At 37.7% G+C, this 18,568-nt stretch overlaps 2 protein-coding genes across 2 annotated transcripts in view; one reads left to right on the plus strand and one right to left on the minus strand.

Annotated features, from left to right (window-relative positions):
- The window catches only part of LOC114499511 (stromelysin-1-like), a 217,912-nt gene that overhangs the window by 76,958 nt on the left and 122,386 nt on the right, over positions 1-18,568 (minus strand).
- Positions 15,032-18,568, plus strand: part of LOC114499512 (macrophage metalloelastase-like) — a 43,872-nt gene continuing 40,335 nt past the window's right edge. The window contains 4 exon segments of the mRNA XM_036027606.1: positions 15,032-15,155; positions 16,240-16,487; positions 17,078-17,226; positions 17,315-17,440. Of these exon segments, the coding sequence (XP_035883499.1) occupies positions 15,057-15,155; positions 16,240-16,487; positions 17,078-17,226; positions 17,315-17,440 (622 nt within the window). The 5' untranslated portion in view covers positions 15,032-15,056.

The following is an 18,568-nucleotide window of genomic DNA, read 5'->3' on the forward strand; positions in this document are numbered from 1 at the left end:
ATATTTTGATGTGCTTACTTGGCGACTTTAGGGATTTCTTTCTTGTCCCACATGTTGCTTTAGTGTGGTTTCCATGAATACTGTGCCACCTTAGACCCATGAAGACTGTATTTTCCTCTTTATAAATTTCTTAAATATAAACTAATAATCCCACCAACCTATCCTGTACAAGAAAAATTGTTAAAACTACATATTGCTTAAATACCAACTGTGATATTGTATGTGTCATTGGGTAGCATTGGCTCAATAGAACATCTGACCTTGTCTGTCTCTGCTGTCTTATGTGATATGTGAATGATAAGTACTTATTAATTAGGTTGCATGTAAGAGAGCAATCACTTCCACAGCAGCCCCCATACTCTCACAAGGCAGGATATAAAAGGACATTTGTCCAGTGGCTCATGAAGTCCCTTGCACTTCTACAAAGAAGGTATGAACATTGCCTTCTCAGCTGCCTGCCTTTAGCATGCTACCTGACCACAGTCTATTACAGGTCATATCCACAGAATGAAGATGTTCAGAGTTTGGGGGGTGCTTACAATAATAATAGAAAGTTCTTTATTGTGAAGAATTTTCATTTAAAATTTAGGAATTTTTCACTGGGTCTAAGGGTACTAAAATTATAGGCAACTTTTAAAACTATCAGTACATTTTTTTCTGGAAAGTTTTCATCCGTTTTATGAGATTTTTGAAGAGACCCACAATCTCCCAAAAGTTCCTGAACTACACAGCTTCATTCAAATCACTGGCAATTATATAGAGAAGAAACAGAAAATTATTTTAACAAATTTGCAAATATGAATATGAGAGAAGAAAACTGTCTCAGTAGAGTAAACTTAAGATTCCCTTACTGCTAGTGTAGAGGCAAAAAACGAACTGAAGTCTATACTGATCAATAAGGAAAGCCTAAACTATGGAATATAATAAAGATATTTTAAAGATCAAGTTAAGCCCTGGCTGGCGTAGCTCAGTGGATTGAGCTCGGGCTGGGAACCAAAGTGTCCCAGGTTCGATTCCCAGCCAGGGTACATTCCTGGGTTGCAGGCCAGCACCCCCAGCAACCGCACATTGATGTTTCTCTCCCTCTCTCTCTCTCTCTCTTGCTCCCTCCCTCCCTTCCCTCTCTAAAAATAAATAAATTAAAAAAATCTTTAAAAAGAAAAAGAATAGAGTCAGCAGGTGTTTAAAAAAAAAAGATCAAGTTAAATCTATGTTTGATGATTTGAAGGTCTGTCTATGATGTGATCACTAAGTGAGAAAAGCGAGAATCAGAGAAATATATGTAATATAATTTCATTTTGTAGAATAAGTTATGATAAACTTCCTTTCCACTTACATATGTATATGCATGTATTATAATAAGAGCAAGAGGGAAAAATATAGAAGACTATGATACCAATTACTAATGAAGAGTAACCAACCAGAGATCAAGAGAGTTATTCAGTGGAGAGAGAAGAGAAGGGGGATGGATACAAAACAAATGAAGAAACTAACAAACAACAACAAAAAGACCTGCTGTATTGAAAAATGAAGGTGTCCATAAATATATTGCATGCAGGACATAAACTCACTTATATAAAATTAGTTATGAGTGCATAAAGAGATGCATAGAGGAATGGTGACTATAAAGGTGATTAATGGGACTGAAATATTTATTGATATTTTATTCTATTAATATATATGTTGATTCCTCCTTCTTATTCTTTTTTTATTTTTAATACCTCAATGACTAATTTTTTTAAATTTTATTTTAATCATTGTTCAAGTACAGTTTTCTCCCACTTACTCCCATTCCAGCCTGCCCACCCCAACCCTCCCCTCTTCCCCACCATTACCCCCCAGCCCTAGTTTTTGTCCATGTGTCCTCCAAATTTGTTCCTGTAAACCCTACCCATTCCCCCCTGAAATTCCCTCTTCTCTCCCCTCTGGCCACTGTCAGTCTGTCCTCTATTTCAGTGTCTTTGGTTATATTTTGCTTGTTTCTTTGTTTTGTTGTTTAGATTCCTGTTAAAGGTGATATCATGTGGTATTTGTCTTTCACTGCCTGGCTTGTTTTGCTTAGCATAATACTTTCCAGTTCCATCCATGCTGTTGCAAAGGGTAGGAGCTCCTTCTTTCTTTCTGCTGCATAGAATTCCATTGTGTAAATGTACCATAGTTTTTGATCCATTCATTTACTGATGGGCGCTTAGGTTGCTTCCAGCACCTAGCTATTATAAATTGTGCTGCTATGAACATCAGGGTGCAAATGTTCTTTTGTATTGGTGTTTCAGGGTTCTTAGGATATAGTCCCAGCAGTGGAATTGCAGGGTCAAAAGGCAGATCCATTTTTAGTTTTCTGAGGAATTTCCATACTGCTTTCCATAGTGGTTGTACCAGTCTGCAGTCCCACCAACAGTGCACTAGGGTCCCCTTTTCTCCACAACTGCTCCAACACTTGTTGTTTGTTGATTTCTTTATGATGGCCATTCTGACTGGTGTGAAGTGGTATCTCATTGTGGTTTTAATCTGCATCTCTCTGATAGCTAGCGATATTGAGCATTGTTTCATGTGTCTTTGGATTTTCTGTATGTCCTCCTTGGAGAAGTGTCTGTTCAAGTCCTTTGCCCATTTTTTAATTGGGTTACTTGTCTTCTTAGAGTGGAGTCATGTAAGTTCTTTATATATTTTCTAGATTAAACCCTTGTCTGAGGTATCATTGGCAAATATGTTTTCCCATCTCCTTCTTATTCTTATACCTTTTGTAGTTCAAATATTTTATGACTGGCATGTATTATTTATATAATCAGTGAAAATATTTTAAGTTTCATTGTGATAAAAAGAAAAATGTTTGCTAATTCTTATTTCAGGTTGCAGTTCTCATTCTCAGTGTATAATTCCAATAGCCATTAATTTAATTACCCTCAGAAATACGACATAGAAAGCACACTAATTGTGGTCTCCATATTATTCACCTTATGTGGGCGGATTCCTTAAGGATATGGTATGCACTCATCAAACTAAGTGATGAGTGTAAATGTGGGTGACACCAATGGAGTGGCTTAGACGTTAAGAGGGAAAAAAAACACTAAACCTACTTTCATGGTATAAGGAAGGCAAACCCATCTTAGTCTTCAGCTGGAACACTAACAGAGATATAAATTAACAAGAGAAAAACATTTTATTAAATGAGAGCAGTGCACACTGCATGGGAAAAAACTAAATGAAAAATAACTCAAAATGGCAGCTTAGAATTCCAGCTTATATACAACCTTCAGAAAAATCAATAAATTTGTAGAGAAATTACAGGACACAGGAAAGCAATTTTAGGCTTCTTGAGAGGGCAAACTGGGAAGGTAAATATATAGAAAGAAACTAATAGAGGAATCTGCAGATTCCTCTGGTGCCTTCTCTAGGCTCTATACAGTAAAAGGAGAATTTATACCAGAGCTTTTCCCTGCATTTGCTGTTTCTTAATTGTCCTTAGCTCAAAATAATTTTTATGTCAAAGAAGCATATTTTAGGGTGAAATATTCTAGTTTCCTTCAGTGGATTTAGGTTCTCAAAACAAAATCAGAATACAAACAATTTACTCTGAGTTACAAATGCTGAAGCAAAAAAACAGTCTGACAGCTCTTTGAATAGGGCTTGAAGCAAAAGAGTGAGCGTCACACAAATTGTGTTACCAGAACTGGGCCCTGGAAGGGCAGACTGCACTGGATTACTAAAGAGCAGGATCAGAGTTTTCCTGAAGCAGGCAAGAATGTGACCAAAGACATTTTTTCCTTGAACAATGCCTAAAACATAGTTGTTTAGACATTGTTGTCACTCACTTTAAGATATTCTGCATTTATAAAATAAATTTTAAGCATGATTCATGCTTCTTTGCAGGGCTTACTAATCATCTGATGAACTTAGTATTAGAAAGGAGGAAGTTCCTTGCTCTCTCTGCAGAGTGCATCTTCTCAGAGTTGACTTGGTTTGGGAAATCCCAAGAGTTTTATTATTCATAATGAAACTATATGTAACTTGAGATCATGAGTTTCTTTGGTGCTAAAGGAAAGGGCCTCTGTGTTTTATCTGTATTTGAGGTAAGTTAAGTAATCACCTTGCAGCATAGAGAATTCCACTTCCACATGTATACATCAGTGCTCAAGCAGCTATATTCATTTGTCCTATGCCTGTGTGTCCTTTTCACCTTCCCTTCCCTGGATTATCCTTCTCTTTCTCTTCATTTTCTTTCTTTTTTTTTTTTGGTCTAATCTATTTTTTAATTTAATTGGTTGACTGTGCTGTTTTAAATACAATTATATTCTAATAAGATATACTTGCATACATGTATCTACCAACCAATACAAGATACAAATAATTTGTGGAAAATTAGAAATGAACTTCTAAGCTGCTATCATATCATTTCTTTTTTTCCTTTTTTAAAAATCATTTTTCAAGTACAGTTTTCTCCCTTTTACTCCCATTCCAGCCTTCCCTGCATCCCTCCCCACTTCCCTCCCATTACCACCCTCCCCCTAGTTTTTGTCCGTGTGTCCTTTAAATTTGTTCCTATAAACCCTTCCCATTCTCCCCTCTCTTCATTTTCTTTCTCCCTATGGGGTTAATGTGATTCTCCAGCAGGACCCCACATGGCTTACTTTTGGTCAAAGCCCTGGCATATCCTAACTTTGGATATTGAAGTGCTTTCAGTGGAAGCACTCACTCAAAAGCTATCTCTTTAAGAATACAAGCAACCAAATTGAAAAACTGGCAAAGGACTTGAACAGACACTTCTCCAAGGAGGACATAAAGAGTGTCCAGAAACATATGAAAAGATGCTCAATATCGCTAGCTATCAGAGAGATGCAGATTAAAACCACAATGAGATACCACTTCACACCAGTCAGATTGGCCATTATAAACAAAGCAACAAACAACAAGTATTGGAGAGGTTGTGGAGAAAAGGGGACCCTAGTGCACTGTTGGTGGGACTGCAGACTGGTACAACCACTATGGAAAGCAATATGGAATTTCCTCAGAAAACTAAAAATGGAACTGCCTTTTGACCCTGCAATTCCACTTCTGGGATTATATCCTAAGAACCCTGAAACACCAATCCAAAAGAACCTATGCACCCCAATGTTCATAGAAGCACAATTTACACTAGCCAAGTCCTGGAAGCAACCTAAGCGCCCATCAGTAAATGAATGGATTAAAAAACTATGTTACATTTACACAATGGGATTCTATACAGCAGAGAGAAAGAAGGAGCTCCTACCCTTTGCGACAGATAGATAGAACTGGAGAACATTATGCTAAGTGAAATAAGCCAGGTGATGAAAGACAAATACCACATGATCTCACCTTTATCTGGAACCTAATCAACAAAACAAACAAGCAAGCAAAATATAACCAAAGACATTGAAATTGGGAACAAGCTGACAGTAACCAGAAGGGAGAGGGGAGGGGATAATGGGGGGAAAGGGTGAAGGGTTTATAGGAACAACTATAAAGGACAATAACAAGGGGGGATGGAAATAGGGGAGGGAGGTGTGGAAGCCTGGGGTGGTGAGGGAAAAAGGCAGAAAACTCTACTTGAACAACAGTAAAAATCAAAAGTATTTTAAAAAATAAAGAAAAAAGAAGCTATCTCTCATGAGCTAGCTATGTTTCAGAGTTTTCCAGTAGAAACTAGTCATGACTCTCCACATTCTTCCAGGAGAAGACAACTCAATGGTTAGAGAGAGGGGGACAAATCAGAGAGAATCAGCGCTGTTTTCTTTAAGAGTGAAGCATGACAATTTTTAAAATACTATTTTCCCCTATATTTCTCTCCTTTTCTTCAATCTCCATTCATGGCTGCCAGCAGACTCTCTATCTTGCCTTACATTTGTGACCCTGAACATGTCATTCACTCTCTGACCTCTTTCTATGAACTTAAATCCACTGAAGTTCTGTCTTTCAGAGTTCTCTATGACAGTGAAAATGTCCATGATATAAGCAGCTCTTTAAGGAGCCATCCAACAACGCCTTGTAGTAGGATATTTTTGCAAGGCAGCTGAAAACAAGAGAGGCTTCTGGGGCTCTGATTTGTTTCCATGGAAATGGCTCAAGAATTGGGGTGAGGGCATTTCGATATTTCAAAAATTTGCCTTAGATAACCCTAATTTGAGTTCATGCATAAAAAAGAGACTACCAGCTGCAGAAACATGAGCACATGCCTGTGCTAGGTCCTGCGGCATTGCCTCTATGCTTTTGTTTCAACTCATTTAAAGTCAAACACCTATTTATTAACCACCTACTAAGAATGCTGTTTTGTACTCTTTGAAAACTAAAAAAGAGTGTGCAATGATGGCAATTCATAAAATTTGCACATTTGATAGAAAAGTGAAACAAGCACTTAAAATTGCACTTAAAATATATTAATAATAAAATAATGATAATAATATAGCATACCCAATATGTAGAAAGGACCATGTCAGGAAACCCAGATATGAAGCCACACCAGATATAATACATTTTTTTAAAATTTAACTTCAATTCTGAGATCCCATTTCACTGGGTTGGTAGGAAATTCACCTTCAAGCATACTGAGATTGTGTCTCCTCCATAATGATTCCCCTAGTCTATGTATCCTTTCAGTTCTGCTAAATGTTGTTCTTGTTTTCTGCCTGCTTCAGGGATGCTAGAAGCCCCAGACCCAGGATCTCACTTCCTGCTGCATTTGGGATGATTCTTTCTGTGGTCCCACCACATCCTCACAGTGCTGCTGTGGAGTAGGCCCAGTTCTTCATGGTACCCAGAACATCCCACCACTCCCAGCTTTGACTCAGTTTTGGAAAATCCCTCTCTTCTCAAACCATATTCACTTCACTGGATTTAAGCTCTTGGCAAGAAGTCAGAAAGTAATAACGTGTTCAGGGCTACAGATATTGTTTAGCAGCAAACAAAATCCACTAGCTGCTTGAATGGAGCTCGAAGAAAAGGAGAGCAATATAGGGAAAATTTAGTATTTTAAAAATCATCTTACTTCACTCTTGAAGAGAACTGTGCAGATTCTGACTCTTTCCCCTTCTCTCTAGTCATAGAGTTGCTTTCTCTCTGAGTTGATCTAACCCACAAATATAGGCCGTCAATCCCTTGTAAGAATTTCACTACTTTTGCCCTGGCTGGCGTAGCTCAGTGGATTGAGCGCAGACTTCGAACCAAAGTGCCGCAAGTTCGATTCCCAGTCGGAGTACGTGCCTGGGTTGCAGGCCATGACCCCCAGCAACCGCACATTGATGTTTCTCTCTCTCTATCTCCCTCTCTTCCCTCTCTTCCCTCTCTAAAGCTAAATAAATAAAATCTTTGAAAAAAATTTTCACTACTTTTTACTGACCCCAAGTTCAACAGGCTGGCCCTCTGTGATCTAGGCAGTGTCTCTAAAATCCAGATCTCTTGGCTTTATGACATCTTCCAGAAGCTTTGCTTTTTATCAGCCTCCTGGTGAGATGCCATGTCAGACCAGGCATAACTGGTGTCAAGGGTCATTTATTGACCCAGCAATGTAGAGTATATGCTACTGTATGACAAACATTCTCAATGAGGGTAATATCATCTGAAAATGGATAAAAGTTGGTCATTGGGGGCAAAACCATTTTTATGTATAAAGGACCCATATACTGTACATACAGCACATAAACAGATGTATAGTACATCTCTGGCATTAAGATTTTATAGGGAAAATGTTTAAAATGCCTCTTTGCAGGGGGCATAATAAAGGAAATGTTGAAAAACACTACTCTAAATCTTGGCTATTGTAAATAATGCTGCAATGTTCATAGAGGTACATATATATATTTTTTGAATCAGTGTTTCAGATTTCTTCAGATAAATTCCCAAGAGGAAAATTGCTGGACATAAGGCAGTTCCATTTTTATTTTTCTGAGGAAATTCCATACTGTTTGCCACAGTAGCTTCGCCAGTCTGCATTCCCACCAACAGTGCACTAGGGTTCCCTTTTCTCCACATCCTCACCAACACATTGTTCCTTGATTCATTGATGGTGGCCATTCTGACAGATACAAGGTGATCTCTCATTATGGCTTTAATTTGCATTTTTCTGATGATTAATGATGTTGAGCATCTTTTCATATGTCTATGGGCCATCCATATGTCCTCTTTGGAGAAGTGTCTATTCAGGTTCTTTGCCCTTTTTTTAATTGGATTCTTTATTTTGATGGTGAGTTGTATAAGTTTTTTTTCTTTTGTTCTTTTTTTAATTTTATGTTAATCATTGTTCAAAAGTTGTATAAGTTTTTTATAAATTTTGGATATTAACCCCTTATCAGATGTATCATTGGTGAATATGTTCTCCCATTCAGCTGATTGTCTTTAAGTTTTGTTGATGGTTTCCTTTACTGTGCAAAAACTTTTTAGTTTGATGTAGTCCCATTTGTTTTTTTTTCTTTTGGTTCCTTTGTCCAAGGAGATGTATCAGAAAAAAATTTTGCTCTAGAAAGTGATCATCAGTAGATGAGTAGATAAAAAAAAATCTGTGGTACATTTACACAATGGAATACTATTTGGCGGTAAAAAAAGGAGAAAATCTTACTTCTTTTGTAACAGCATGGATAGACCTAGAGAGCATTATGCCAAATGAAATAAGTCAGTAAGAGAAAGATTATCCATATTATTTCATTTATAAGTTGGAATCTAATTAACAAAATAAACAAACAAATACAATAGAAAGAGGCTCATAGATACAGAAAACAGACTTACAGTTGTTAGAGAGGAGGAGATTGGGAGGCTGGATGAAAAAGGTAAAGGGATTAAGCAAAAAAAAAGCCTCATATACACAGACAACAGTATGGTGATTACAAGAGGGAAGGGGAGGTTGGGGAGGTAGGAGAGGGCAAATGGAGATAAATGGTGATGGAAGGAGACTTGAATTGGGATGGTGAACAATACCATATAATATACAGTATAATATGTATTATAGACTTTTACACCTGAAAACTATATAATTTTGTTAACCAATGTCACCCCAATAAATTCAATACATTTTTTAAAAAGAAAAAAGCTAGCCTAGGTATTACAAAAGAAAAAGAACCCACATTTATGCACAGGCTGAGCAGTTTCATGCATTATCTTATCCAATCCTCAAAAATGTCACTTATAGATGAGGAAACTGAACTTGAATAACTTGGTCAAAACCACATAGTTCATAGGTAGCATAGTTGAGGTTTGAGGCCAAGTCTGTTTCCAAAGCCTTGCTCTTTTCATTAGATCAGGCCCTAAAGTCCGAATCAGTTCAGAGATATGAGTCATTATTTCTACCTTTAGGTATTTACCTTGTTGTTAGAGGGCAAGAACAGGAAAGTAAACAATGACTAACACCACTTATGAATGTGTTACCAAATTGTCTCTACCTTGTGATGTATACATAGGACATGTGCTTCTTGCTATGTTTTATGTCTTAGTATATAATTGTTTGAGGGGGAGACTTTGCTGGGGGACAGTGGGGTACAAGAAAAAGAAACCATGGCAACCTTTACTTTCCCTACACGCTCCCTCTACATTTTTCCTAAGGGCTGCACCCAGTGTGATTGTTCTCATGTCCAAACCCTACACTTTCCAGGGTTCTCACCAGTATTCCTTTGGGAAGAATGCCTTGGTGTTAGGGAATTCACTGATACAATTTTTGGCTGAGCACAAGTCTGACAGACAGTAGATTTCTAACCAGTTACTCTGGCATTCCCTGCCTTACAGATTGCCGAGTCCTAGTACCATCTGGGTCCAGTTCCACTTCATTATGGAGCAAGGTGGAGAGAACTCTGTGAGCCATCTCCACCACCAATATCAGCTCCTTTCCAGACCATTTCTGTTTCTTTGCTACGTGAAGATCCACTTGTGGTTGAAAACCATTATTTAGGCTAATTTTTTTCCTATATGGAAAAAGTTAGCTGGTGTAACTCAACCCCACATGACCAACATACAGGGACAGAGGTAAAGTGAAAAGGCAAAGAATGAACATTTATGAGGCCTGAGCATATGAAGCTAGGTGCTTTGAATAGATTATGTTGTTTATTCTTTTTTTAAAGATTTATTTATTTATTTTTAGAGAGGGACGGGAGGGAGAAAGAGAGAGAGAAAAACATCAATGTGTGGTTGCTGGGGGCTGTGGCCTGCAACCCAGGCATGTGCCCTGGCTGGGAATCAAACCTACAACACTTTGGTTTGCAGCCCACACTCAATCCACTGAGCTACACCAGTCAGGTGTTGTTTATTCTTTATAAAACCTTAACACTAATCCATTTTATATATGAAGAAATCAGACACAGAAAAATTAATTTGTCTATGTCCACAGGAATGGCTAGGGTGACCTTAAACACTGTGCTCTTCAGAGATGCTCCAGGCAAATTCCTGGAAAGCCTTGGCGACAAAAGCACCTCAGCAGCAGGACACTGCCCAAGAGGAGGCAGAGAGATGGTGCACAAGAAGTTGTTCTCCAGAGAACAGACAAGTGATGCCACCTCCCCAGAAATTCAGTCACCTGTGTAAGGACAGAAAAATTTTCTTTTCTTCTCTTCCAGGTTCTTTGGCTGGTCTAATAATTAATTTAATGTAAGATGGATAAACAAGAGAAAAACAAATTTTGTATATAATACAGGAACCCTATAAAAATATCAGACTCTCCAGATGGGTACTAGACTTATCACATGATTCTTTCATAAGATATTTAAATATCTAATCATTACATAGTACGCCTAAAATTAATATAATATTGTATTTCAATACTGATTGATTAAACTTAAAAAAATTTAAAAGTATGTGAAACTCCCCAGCAGTCAGGTAACTGAGGGTTATATGCCATCCTGAGCTAAGTGGAAAGGGTAGGGGCCTGTGGCTCCGAAGGAAAGACAATTCGCAAGAAGATACAAAGAACAAATGTTTGGTAAGCAGATGTCTGCCATACCATGCAGATAGCCCTTATGATATAAAAGTTATCTCTGATAATAATTAGGGGGGACACAAAAAGCTCTTCCTGAGTCTGCAGGGCCCAATTGTCTTCATTGTGATATAATCTACATGTGAAGGTGGCACATTCCAAGGTGGTATATTCTGCTTTCTCTCATCTACAACATTTCCAGGGCTGTTTGGTTATGCCTAGCCTTCACAACAGCAAAGGGAACAGCCTAGCTTTAAACTAGAAAGTTTAAGGGTGTCATAATATCATTTTTGTAGTGTATGCATTAGTAAGATACCCACAGGGAAACATAAATCTCAAAAAAAAAATAAAGTGATACACATGACAAAATGAAGTATGTTGTAACAAACCATCAGGACAGAATCGGGAGACCTACCAGAATTCTCTTCTCAGGCAATTCACTTCCCTTTTCTAGATTCCTATTTCTTTATCCATAAAAGGAGATAGTTAACTACTTGAAGTTTTCTTTCTGCATGAACAGACTATTGGTGACAGGGCCATCTAAGGAATTTCCATATTTAGGGAGCATTTCTCCTACCTGGTCTTTTCCATTTACCTCTGAATCTTCTGGGGAATCTCCTCAACTAGCTTATGGTTATTATATGTCCTGGTGTTGAGCTCAGAAAGGAAACAATGCAATAGAGAAGACTTGTGTTATAAATCTGCCTTTTAAATATTTTTAAAACATTTATTTCTTTTTAGAGAGGGGATAGGAGGGAGAAAGAAAGGGAGAGAAACATCAATGTGTGGTTGCATTGCCAGGACCCCCTGCTGGGGACCTGGCCTGCAACTCAGGCATGCGCCCTGACTGGGAATCAAACTGGTGACCCTTTGGTTTGCAGGCCAGCACTCAATCCACTGAGCCACACCAGCAAGGGTTATAAATCTGCCTTTTAATAATGAAACTCCTATCAGGAAAAGTTGTCCTTCTTAAGAGGAACTGCTATCTCAGCTACTTTCTGCACTTTCATAGACATGCTTTTCTTCACATAGAGCATTGCCAATGACCCTTGGATTCTCACTTCCCTCAGTGTGTTCCCTGGAAGTCATGTCTCTGCTGGGATCTCCAGCATCTAGTCATGGCCAAGACTGTTACTGGAATTCCAATGTGTTTGAGTCTGTCTGCCTGCATGCACTGGCACAAAGAAATGCATAAACAGGAGAGAAAGAAAAATAGTTTAATGTCGAATTGACCAATCCAGAGACGGGGAACTAATGCTAAAGATCCAACTATCTGTTGGCGTTTAGGTTACAAATTATATAGGGTGAAATCACAAAGTATTGTGGGTTACAGGGGTTGTGCTCATGCTGAAAGCTGATTGGTGAGAGGTAACATAAGAGTAACTAACCATTTCTTCAAGCCTTGAGAACAGTTCTGAGGTCTGCTCCTACATCCCTATGTCTGATTTCATGAGAAAATAACCAGGGGTCAGTAACATAACTCAGGTCAAGATGTTATCTTGAGCCTGCCAGAGTTCCTGACCCTGTGACCATTAGTCAGGTCCAGGCCACTGCCTTCTACTGCCCAGGGGGTTGCTGATCACCGGGGGAAAGGCTTGGTCTCTGAGGGGTGCAAAGGGTAAAAGATATGGTTTCTAGAGCTAAGATTTAAAGCTAAATTTAATCAAAGTCATAAGAATTTGATCATAATTTTTTGTAGCTCCTTCTACCATAAGAGAGAGTTCTGACCATGTAGTTGATCTCCTTTCTCATCTCCATTTCCAATGGAAATTCCCTGTGTTTTTTTCAAATGTCTTACATAAGGGAGCAGTAAAGGAAGGATAATAAATAATTGAATATTTAAGGTGTGTCAGGATTAAGCCAAATACTTTTCTCTATACTTTAGTGTAATCCTTATAATAACACTTGAGGTAACTGCTATTACTCCAATTTTACAGGTGAAGAAATTGTCTTACAGAGATTAAAGTGATTGCCCCAGTTCATAAAATGATGGAGCTAAGATTCTAAAGCAGGTTGGCTTGACCCCAGAACCTAAACTTACAACCCCTGCAGTGTTCTATCGATGTCCAGTTGGCCCTCATCTCCTTGACCCACTTGGGGCATTAGATGAGCCAAGACCTAGAGACCATTAAAATTTGGTAATTTTCTATTTTTCTGAAACTTTTCAGTGAGGACATTCTTTTACTTCCTTTGTATCTTTGTCTGCTTTTACCTTGTATCTTACATCCTATACTTTCTAGACTTCCTGAATGCCTCTCAAAAACCAGATTCCTTCCTGCTATGAATAAGACCAGTTCTTGCATGCTTTCAGTGAGGTTAAGGAACACACCCTCTGTGTAGTAACTGCTCCCACAAAGGAAGTTTACTACTGGTATCATTTAGGCCCTATTCTCCAACTGGGTTCACTCACACATTTATTGAACACTTACTAACTTCAAGGTAGTTTTAGGCACCAGGAATACAGTGGGGACAACGCAGACAGACCCTGCCCTCATGGAGGAACACCCTGCTGGTGGAGAGCCAGTCTGCCCAGACTTTCTAATAAATTTCATTTTTCCTGCTTTCTTGCCAATGGCATATTCCTCTTATGATGCTTGAGTTAAATCCAGTATTTGAAAAGATTGCCTTATAATTCTTCTATGTGAACTTTTTTACCCTGAATCCTACAGCCACACCTGTTTGCAAACTTCAGATTCATGATGCTCTCTTTTCAGGCCAAGGGTAAGGGAATGAATATTAGTGAGCACGTGTAGTATGGGCTGGTATTTAAAGTACAGTGTCTTATTTAATCATCACAAAAGCATAAGGAAGTCAAAGTATCATTCTCATTTTTCAAATGAAATACTTAAGATTTTAGAGATCAGATCCCAGAGTTAAAAAAGAAAAACAGAATTTGGATGTGGCTGACAGATGCAATGCAGAGGTCCTCCTTTCCTGCCTATGTGGGACAGGATTCATTCCCCTGAGCTCCAGCCATGGGGTAATGCTGGGGAGCAACCAGCATTTCCCAGGCTTGGAAGATGGGGCAGAGCAACGACTGAATCATAACACAGAATTTTGTCTCTCCCTACTGGCACCCCAGACTATTCATATGGAGTCAGGAGGTAGCCCCAGAGATTGTACTTCTACCTTTGTAGTTCACTCCTTGATTCTTTTTAAAAATCACTTTTATTGTATTTTCCCCCATTACCATTTATCCTCCTTATATCCTCTACCCCGAGATCACCACAATGTTGTCTACGTCCATGAGTCCTTTTTCTTTTTTCAATCTTCAAACATTCTCTATTGACTGAGAGGTAGATTCCATGTTAATGGGACAATTAGGTCACAGGGGAAGAAAGTTGAGCTGAAAGCGAGGTAGAGAGGTTCCAGAGGCAAATTTTTCTATCTCCCAAAGTTGAAGTGTTGATCTTCATGCTCCCACCTCCAGACAATTTCCTCCAGGGACATTTGCTTCTTAAATCTCTCTACTCAGCTACTCAGTTGGGACTGGGCTTCCACTCTGATGGCTAAAGATCAGAACTTATAGAAACAGGATCTAAGCCCATACAACTCATGGAATGAACATCAAAGCATCATGATGTTGTGAGCTTTTCTTTGATAAACATGTAATCTCTACATCAGAGTTCTCTAGGGACTTAGATTCAGCTTGGAAAATATTCCTTTATCCTAGCAAAATAATTTTATTGATCTAATCTTTTAAATTTAGTTTCTTATGAAAGGCTATAATGAACATAAAGTGTTACAGGGAATTTCAGGTACTACACTTTCTAAAAGTTTATTTTTTAGTTATTTATATATTTTAGGTGTTCAATATTTCTTGTATGATGGCTTATGTTTTAGGGTGGGTAGAAATAGGAGCTTATTTTATTTAAGGAAATGTAACTTGTTGGAGTGAATGATGACTTCATTGCTAATTGACCCTTCCATGGGGTAGATGCTAACTGACATGTCGTTGGTCTTAGAATAAGGTCATGCTTGTGTTTGTGGGTTTTGAGACAAATCAAAAGAAGATGATATCAACTATGAGCCACTCAAAGGATTTCATATTCACAGAGGCTGGCCTAGGGACTATATAAAGAGTGACATTCAAGGAACTTGTTCTGAAAAGGAACAGAGTGGCTTACATTAAGTCATTCAGGAGAAGTTTAGAATGAAGTTTTTTCTATTGATACTGGTCCTGCAGGCCATTGCTGCTCCTGGAGCTATTTCTTTGATGAGCTCTGAAGAACACAATGAGAAATTTGCTAATGTAAGTATTAATGCTATAGTATTTATCTAGATTGATTTCTGTCTTAAGATGTATTGCATGACCAGTATTATTTTGAGAAGTACTATTTGAAAACTGGTTTAGCAGACTATTTGCTTTTAGCACTGAATTTTTGTTTGCCAAAGAGGAATGTAATAAAGATGTATTGGTTTCAAAGGAGCGTTATAAAATTGGTGGGTGAATTTGTCCCTTCTACTAAAAAGCTTAGGCCATGTAGTGTTAGTTCAAAATAATTGGTGTTCTGGTATTTCACATTAACCATTTAATGCTGGTTAATAATCTGAAACTGAAGCCCTGGCTGGCGTAGCTCAGTGGATTGAGCATGGGCTGTGAACCAAAGTGCCGCAGGTTCGATTCCCAGTCAGGGTACATGCCAGGGTTGCAGGCCATGACTCCCAGCAACCTCACATTGTTGTTTCTCTCTTTCTCTCTTTCTCCTTCCCTTCCCTTTCTAAAAATAAATAAATAAAATCTCTAAAAATAGTAATAATAATCTGAAACTGAAACAATGTCGTAATTAATTTAGCCACTTAAGTCTGCCATGATAATTGAAGAATATTCTTTGCTTTCACTATCTCAGATATTTTATTATGAACAGTTTTTAAAATATAACTTTTCAATTTTTTATATGAGTTCAGATGATTTCCCATTTTCTAAGACTGTTTCAACTTTGAATTTGTCATAGTTGTCCATTGTACTGCAGGCTTTCTATTTTTAAGCAAGGAATTTTTTCTCAATTTAAATTAATAATTTATGCATCCCAACAATAAAGATTTTGAGGCTTAATGAATGCCATGATGTGCTAGATACACAAATAAGTTCTAAAAAGTAGAAACAAGTTTGAAGGAGTAAAGACATAAAGGTGTTTTCAGTGGGCTTCCAGAAATCAATCTTGCTAATAGTTTATGACATGTCTTTGACAGCACAGAATATTTTTAATTTTTTTCATTATAATTGTATGATACCTGGTTCAAAAACATCAGTGTCCAGTTGAGTCACATATGTAGAGCTCCAACAGAAACCTTTAGATGTATAATAATGTAAAAACTAAATGTATTTTTTCCAGGATTACTTGACACGGTTTTACAGCTTCAGGCCGGAGATAATTCCAATAACAAAAATGAAAGTCAATACAAACTCCATGGAGAAAAAAATTCAGGAAATGCAGCAGTTCCTGGGGTTAAATGTGACTGGGCAACTGGACAAACCGACTCTGGACATGATGCACAGACCTCGATGTGGAATACCTGACGTTCATCACTTCAGCACAATGCCAGGGAGGCCAGTATGGAAGAAACATTTTATCACTTACAGGTGACATCATAGCCATGTGTTTTTCTATTTTCTCATAGGTCTGACTTCTAGAAGCCTGAACCATTTAGATATAGCCCTAAATCTGGTAGCAGATAAGAAGCCTTCCTCGACTGTTAACACTATCCCTCTGCTAAAGTTCATTCTCTCTGGAAGGGGATCCTTCATCCAGGGATTGTTTGACTTGCCAGTCCAGACCACACTAAGAAGGCTGCAAATGAAAGGAGAATGAAGTAAAATCTACAGTAAATAAGACACAGGAGAAAGTTTTATAGAATAGTCAAGATGAATAAACACAGAAGTTTTGGAGAAGGGGCAAAAGTCTTAAGCTTCTATGAATGTAAATCTCTCATAATGGTGACCTATAAATCATAAATAAGAATGAATCAAATTAGATCCTGTTTGAGGAGGAAGCTGTCCAAGGAAAAATGTCCGTAGTATAAAAAGTTATGTTATTTTTCCTTTTATCCAGACAATTAATTTATGAAACGATTCATTCTCTAATGCTGCTAGCAGAAATGAAGTATCATAATAAGACAAAATTAACACATGGTTTCCATATATTTTTTTCTTTTTTCTTTTGGCTGATAAAGGATCAATAATTACACTCCTGACATGAAGCGTGAGGATGTTGACTATACCATCCAGAAAGCTTTTCAAGTATGGAGTAATGTGACCCCCCTGAAATTCAGAAGGGTTAACACAGGCGAGGCTGACATTATGATACATTTTGTATTTGGAGGTAGAGAAATTGGACTTACTTCATCTGTATCATTTGGCATGACCTATAGCACATATAGAAGGACTGATTTTCTTCTCTTTTTAACAAGCTCATGGAGACTCCAATCCTTTTGATGGCAGAGGTGGAGTTGCAGCTCATGCTTATGGACCCGGACCTGGTATTGGAGGAGATGTACATTTTGATGAGGCTGAATTCTGGACTAAAAGCTACAGAGGTAGGCAAACAAACAAACAAACAAACAAAACACACACACACACACACACACAAAAACCCTAACAAATTCTAAATTGCATCATTTTGTTAAATCATTTTGAAAGGCTACCTTCTGAGAAAGAATTATAGGATTAAAAAACTTGTTTTGATTATAATTTAGCCACTAAATAAAAAGTAACACTTTGTCTCAATTTTACACTCTATAAATTGAGGGTATTAGACTAGATTATCTTAAAGATCCGTTCTTAGAATCTGAGGATGAGCTAGTTGGTTAACATAAACTCAAGAACCTTAAGAACTACAGTACATAAAAGTAAAAGTTGTTAAGTGATCAGTTTTGACAATGCAACCCATAAGATCAAGACAACACAGATGCTAATTTTGTGTATGCTAACAATCCTAAAATAGTGTGGTCATCTTCATGATCCATTATACAGTGATAGTTTCTTAGACTTATAGTAACACGGAAAGATGATGCTGTAGAGAATTTAGAGATCCTTGTACAGATACACAATGTTATATGTCCTTGCAGTCACTTGTTCTGGGACAACAATTTCAGAATGCCCAACTGATCATTGGATGATACCTTGTATGTATTTACAGAGTGGCTGTAAGTCACCATTCCTATCAAAGAGTTGGAAGATAGGGATAATTAGTCTCTGTTTGGAGAAACCACTCTCCATTGGAAAATTGAAACTGTCATATCAGAAGCTCTCTTAATCTCTCCACTGGAAATCCTAAATTATATAACTGACTCAGGTGGAAAGTAAATGGAAAGAAAGTCATCAAAAATGTGTTTTATTCAGCATCCCCCTTTCTCCGGCTGATAATTGTTGACATTAGATAGCAATATTTTAGAGATCGGAAAGACTAATTGTTTTAGTCTGACACGTGGTCTAAAACTTACAGAATTCTTGAGTGATAAAAGCAGTTTTACATTGTCAAAAGACAAATGATGTAGGATTAGGTTTTTACTGAGCTGAAAATTCTCAGCTAGACATGTTAAATTTGCCTAAATTTTATACAAGGGAATTTGAGTTTTATAATAATTTCATCTGATGTGGGAGACTTGTGCTAGTTAGCTAAAATGTTTTGGAATTCTAAAGGACCCTGGAAAAATAATTTAATA

This window comes from Phyllostomus discolor, chromosome 6 (genome assembly GCF_004126475.2).
Source record: "Phyllostomus discolor isolate MPI-MPIP mPhyDis1 chromosome 6, mPhyDis1.pri.v3, whole genome shotgun sequence".
NCBI lineage: Eukaryota > Metazoa > Chordata > Mammalia > Chiroptera > Phyllostomidae > Phyllostomus > Phyllostomus discolor.